At 42.6% G+C, this 6,000-nt stretch overlaps 1 protein-coding gene across 5 annotated transcripts in view; it reads right to left on the bottom strand.

Moving 5' to 3' along the window:
- Positions 1 to 704: 704 nt before the first annotated feature.
- The window catches only part of LOC126188144 (UDP-glycosyltransferase UGT5-like), a 124,717-nt gene continuing 119,421 nt past the window's right edge, over positions 705 to 6,000 (bottom strand). For all 5 annotated transcript variants that reach the window (XM_049929642.1, XM_049929644.1, XM_049929643.1 and 2 more), the window contains one exon: positions 705 to 1,334. In XM_049929642.1, the coding sequence (XP_049785599.1) occupies positions 1,019 to 1,334 (316 nt within the window). In that variant the 3' untranslated portion in view covers positions 705 to 1,018. The remainder of the gene's footprint in view (positions 1,335 to 6,000) is intronic.

Raw genomic sequence — 6,000 nt, 5'->3', positions numbered from 1 at the left:
GCCCAACAGGACACCCAGATCTGTCCCCGATAGAACATGTGTGGTTCCAGCTCGATCGTTAATTGTGCCCCAGGGTATCTGGGGCCAGTTAGAACAGTCGTGGGCCAACTTTCCCCATACAGGATACAGCGGCCATTGCCACCTTTCCCAATCGAATCAGCGCATATATCCAAGCTAGATTGGGCGCAATGTCTTACTGATAAATGAGATCATATTCTCAAGTGTGAAAATTTGACTTAGTTTTGTGAGAACTAAAATAACATCACACACCTTCTCAACCAGTGAAGTTCAGTTCGTTTCTTCCTTCACCACATGACCTTTTTTGTCACGCTGTGTATTTCAAGAGCATTTACACAGAGAAATGCTGATAAAAAAAAATTCAGGAACTGAATAAATATCGACGTCTTCGTTTTTAAAGGCGGATTTTATCGTCAACTTGTTAGCCTTCTTTAAAGCATTTAATTTCGGATGTAGAACCACATCTTTATACATCTTCCACTGTTTGCATCCCTAATGCTTCAATAGCTGACTAGTATGAACATTGCAGAATGTTTCAAAACTCTACGAAAAACTTCAGGATAGGTTCCTCAGGATAAGATGTGGAGGAACTACGGCAACAGCGTGGTTATTACAGAATATACAATAACAGTCCAAAAATTGGAGAAACGTTACACTCTGCTCACGTGTAAGAGGAAATGTTATGGAGGTTGTTCAGAGATGTTTTCTGATTACTTTTGTATAACGGATTTTTGGTCTTTGGTGGATCGTTACAAGTAACAAACCAACGTCTTCAATAGACACAAGGCATCCACTGATACACATGATGAGCAGTATTTGTTTGGGATGACTCCATACAAACGCTGCAACAACCAAATTCATAACATAAGACCAAAACACCAAATAAAATATGCCTGAAGACCCTTACGAGTTTCACCCAAGAGCATCAGAAATGTCAGGACTAGTTAACGAGAAAACTTCGTTCAGCATAAATACTGTGACATTAATAGTGTTCAACTCGTTACTGCTGCTTAGTCTTCTTGCTCTTATTGCCTAATGACGTGGAGTCAGACGACACCTTCAGGAAGCCAAGCTGTCGTAAGACCACTCGTAGTAAGAACACAAAAGCAGCGGCAACAGCGAGAAATGCCACAAGGAGGGCGGCTATGACGTCGAGGAGCAGCAATTGGTACCACTGCAAGTCCACGGCAGCTGAGCGCAGGTGTGGCGCCCCTCTGTGGCGGATAACATACTCGGACCAGTACACAACGGTCTCCTGTGGCGTCATTGGCGTGTCTTTAAACGCCATTCCCAGTTTCTCAGTTCTCTTCTTGTACCTGCAAACAATACAGACCGCTTGACTCACTCATGCATCATCATTGTGCATTCAGTATTCTGAATTATCAGCGTAATTATAGATTTTAAACATTATTTTTACATCTGTCGTGAAGATGTGAAACTGAATACTGTTGCAGCATAAAAGTACACTGCTGACCATAAAAATTTCATCACTATGGTAGATAGCAAGCATGGAAACCTTACTTAATGTTAAAGGGGGGAGGGGGCAGAAAGGGATGGAAAGGCAAGGGAAGGGAAGGAATTATTGGTGTCAGCTGCTTTGGGACTTCAGGCGGAATCAGCAGCAAAGAGTGAAATATGTGCTGGATGAGGAGCCAAACTTATGATATCTGGACACAGTGCTCATCACAATTGCACAGACTATCCCAGCATGCTTCCCGCCCAACCCCTACTCCCACTGGGCAGCCACCTATCTCCAAGTCTGAAAGTCCCCGTCCATGTTCTCCATACTCACTCCTTTGAGACTGCCACAGGAGATCGAATGTAATTGTGCATCCACACTGAATGTAGAGGAGATTACACTATTAACTCTGGGAGTGATTTGGAGATACATATGATGCGAAAATTGGTCCACACAGCTGCTACTTCTAGCATCAACAATGGCTATAACCAAGCTGGAACTCAAGATGAGCCGGCCGCTGTGACCCAGCGGTTCTACACGCTTCAGTCTGGAACAGCGCGACAGCTACAGACGCAGGTTCGAATCCTGCCTCGGCCATGGATGTGTGTGACGTCCTTAGGTTAGTTAGGTTTAAGTAGTTCCAAGCTCTAGGGGACTGATGACTTAAGATGTTTAGTCCCATAGTGCTCAGAGCCATTTGAACCATTTTGAACTGAAGATGAGCCGAGATCGTAAGGCTAGTGGCTGGTGGCATACCAGTCTCTTGGCAACCCACGGCCAGATATGGGTGAGATATTTGTAGAAAGCGCTGGCCAGAACAACAGCTGTGCATTCTTTGCGCTGAGATAGGTCAGGACGGCACAGGAAGCATGTCACCTTCACCTTTCACTATCTTGTTGAAAGATAACGTCACGGAGACCTCAATGGTAGGGCACAGCCAACGACCTTAACACAGCAGAAATGTAACGATTGCTGATCAAATTATTGGTTATGCGAATCAGATTGGCTCTGAGCACTATGGGACTCAACATCTATGGTCATAAGTCCCCTAGAATTTAGAACTACTTAAACCGAACTAACCTAAGGACATGACAACACCCAGTCATCACGAGGCAGAGAAAATCCCTGACCCCGCCGGGACTCGATCCCGGGAACACGGGCGGAGGAAGCGAGAATGCTATGCGAATCAGAGGTGAATGTGTTTGTTGTGTATGACTTCACACACAATGGTAATGAGAGGTGGGCTACAGAATGGCGCAGCAACTGTTGTCATAGGAAAGGAAGATGGGGGCAGAAATGATTAGTGAACAAGTAACACATCAAACATGAGATTTACTTAACTTGTATTTCTCCAAACATATGAAGAGTCATTACAAGTGATGCAAAAAGAAATAGAGTCAAGCTATCACAGGGTCAACAACGAAGAGTCACTCTGTACAAAAGCATGAATGATGGTGGTGGAACCACGACTAGATGGTGTCTGCATATCGTCTCGTGGCAAAGTGGTTCCAGGTGCAAGTGGGGCTTTGTGACTGCCCCCGGCCATCCTATATTTTGGCAGCAGAGGGTGCTGGATACTTGTATTATTGCAGTTAGCCCATTTTCCGACCCAAAGAGCGTGGCATGGTTGTATGATTCTGCACTGCCCAGCAATCGTCATCTCTGTCCTCTCGGTTGCTACTCCTTTGGGGCCACTTATATTCTCCATGGCGCTGATAATGGTCCTCCTGAACCAATCGTCTGCATATTCAAGTGGCAATCATTGGGTCACGACCAAAATGTTCAAATGTGTGTGAAATCTTATGGGACTTAACTGCTAAGGTCATCAGTCCCTAAGCTTACACACTACTTAACCTGAATTATGCTAAGGACAAACACACACACACCCATGCCCGAGGGAGGACTCGACCCTCCGCCGGGACCAGCCGCACAGCCCATGACTGCAGCGCCATGACCGCTCGGCTAATCCCGCGCGGGTCACGACCAACGCAGGCAGCAACATCGTCTATGTAGGCTATTATCTTGGCGCTGTCGAATCCCAAAAAGTTCTGGAAGATGTTTTCCTTCTTACACGAGGTATCTTTTCACAAACAACGAATAATCAAAGCTGATTACTGAACGAGAAACCCATTTCATACTCTTACCTTGCATACAGAATGTAAGCAGCGTTTCTCCTTTGAACTTTGTGTGGTTGTGCTGAAAACCTAATAAATAGAACATCGAAGTATGCAGTATACTTCATACCGTTTTGAAGTATGTTGCTTATCGTCCTCATGATATTGCATTTTTATGCCCTTTATATACAAATATGCAGTTCGATGGCTCACTGGATATGTGCTACAATACAGATACCACCGCCAACAAGACATGGCCTCATAATAATGAAGAACGGATGTGGTAAAACCAATTGGGAGTTTATGCCAGATTTATTTTCACGTACGAACATTTACAGCTTTTGGTTGTACATAACGTTACTTGCGCAACTAGTCGATTTCAACCGCGAGGCCAGTCTCTAGGGAAATATTATGAATGAATTATATGCAAAAGTTCTGTACAACGCCAAAAACATGAAACACACATGCAGAACGTTCAGCATACTGCACCTGACCAAAACTGGCTTCATCAATCATAACTACATGAAAAAATACACACGTTTGCTTACACATAGGCTATCAAACCATGCATAACGAAAACATGCAGAGATTTGTTCTGTTTTTGACGTATACCTGTAATTCCACCGTACCCATATGTGACGCTGATTAATGGCGAGATAAACTTACAAATTTAAAAATAAATGCGTAATATTAATTATATAAATCTGCTGTAATGATCTACCTGCACACAAATAAAAAATATTACATTTGTATTAACTTAAATGTAAAACAGTAACATAAATTGTACGACATCATTGATAATGTATTGTAATGTATTCGGAATGTATATTTTCACAAATGTTCCTGGCTATAAGGAGAGACTATTAGGTCTATGGAGCGCAAATCACAATTAGACACACTACAGCCATCTTCTAACTTTCTACCGGCATTTAAGTATATCAACTGGCTGATTAGAAAACCATCAGCTTCTGTCACTGACTTGCAAATGATGTCCGAACCGAAGCACTTTCAGTCTACGAATGCTGACTGAGCACAGGCTTTCTCGAAAAAAAACACACCGGCCACGACTTCTGTACTGAGCTGAAGTTGGCAACGTGTCGGCAGTGTTACTGTTGTTGATAGAATCAAATTAGTAATGAAAGCACTCTCAAAAATTCGTATCTAAAAGGAAGGAAACTACAAACAGTTAAATGTAAGAAAAGATTCTTTACCCAAATTCACATCCCCACTCCTCTCTATTTGGTTGTTAAGAAACAGTTGTTGAGGTTAAACTATCAGGAAGTTTTAAATTTGTTGTAGCATCGACACTGCACCGTACAAACACTTACAATGAAGAGCCAAAGAAACTGGTACACCTGCCTAATATCGTGTAGGACCCCCGCGAGCATGCAGAAATTCCACAACGCGACGTAGCATGGACTCGACTAATGTCTGTAGTGCTGGAGAGAACTGATACCATGAATCCTGCAAGGCTGTCCATAAATCCGTAAGAGTACGAGGAGTGGTGATCTCTCTTGAACAGCACGTTGCAAGGCATTCCAGATATGCCCAATAATGAATGAATATTTTTACCATTCCCTTCTTTCAAACTGATGATTATTAGCTGCGTTGTCAGGTCTGTCGCTACTTAGGTTCAGCACCTCTAATTTTGTGTCTGATGTTTTCCATTTGTTCTAGGTATACTTCAGTTCGTGTGGTATTCCTTCTGAAGTGATTCTTATGTGTTCAAGCAATTTCTGAATCTGTTGATGTTTCATTGTGTGCAAATAACATGTTCTTCTAGAAATCCATTTAGTTGATCCCAGTCCCAATCAGTCCGACGTCCTCGAGACCAGCAAAAGGAGTACCAATCATCTGTAGATTAATGACGTTGAAATATATGATCAGGGGAACATCCGCAACTAAAGAACATATTTATGGAATAAAGAATCCGCTTCAGTTGTCAGCAATTTTTTAAATTTATTGCACTTCCGTGTCTTGCTGTACAGGCGGGCTCTGAAGTTGGTGTATGAGTTAACAGGGGCGATATACTCCATGACTAATGGCCCGACCACCACACGTTTGTGTTTTCATAATTATTTGGTGTCACCTGAAGATGTAACTTTAGGTCTCTAAACCGGTCGTGCAATAAATTAAGAAATTACTGGCAAGTGTAGCAGATTTTTATTCTAAAAAACTTAACAAGGAGTTCTATAACCAACAACGGTCGTCAAAGATAGTGGGTCAATCTGACGAAGGTTAAAATGTTGCCACTAATAAGAGTGCGATGATGATACCAAATACCGTTTGATCTCAGACCTGCTCATACGGGAGAAAATATTGTGCACGTGCACTGCAGCTGTGTTGGAAGGGGTTAATAAGTGGAACAGATTACTATATATACCAAATAATGAGAACGAGGGCTGTAAT

Source organism: Schistocerca cancellata, chromosome 5, assembly GCF_023864275.1.
Source record: "Schistocerca cancellata isolate TAMUIC-IGC-003103 chromosome 5, iqSchCanc2.1, whole genome shotgun sequence".
NCBI lineage: Eukaryota > Metazoa > Arthropoda > Insecta > Orthoptera > Acrididae > Schistocerca > Schistocerca cancellata.
Note: the sequence above shows the minus strand (reverse complement) of the source record. Positions and strands in the feature narration are given on the sequence as shown.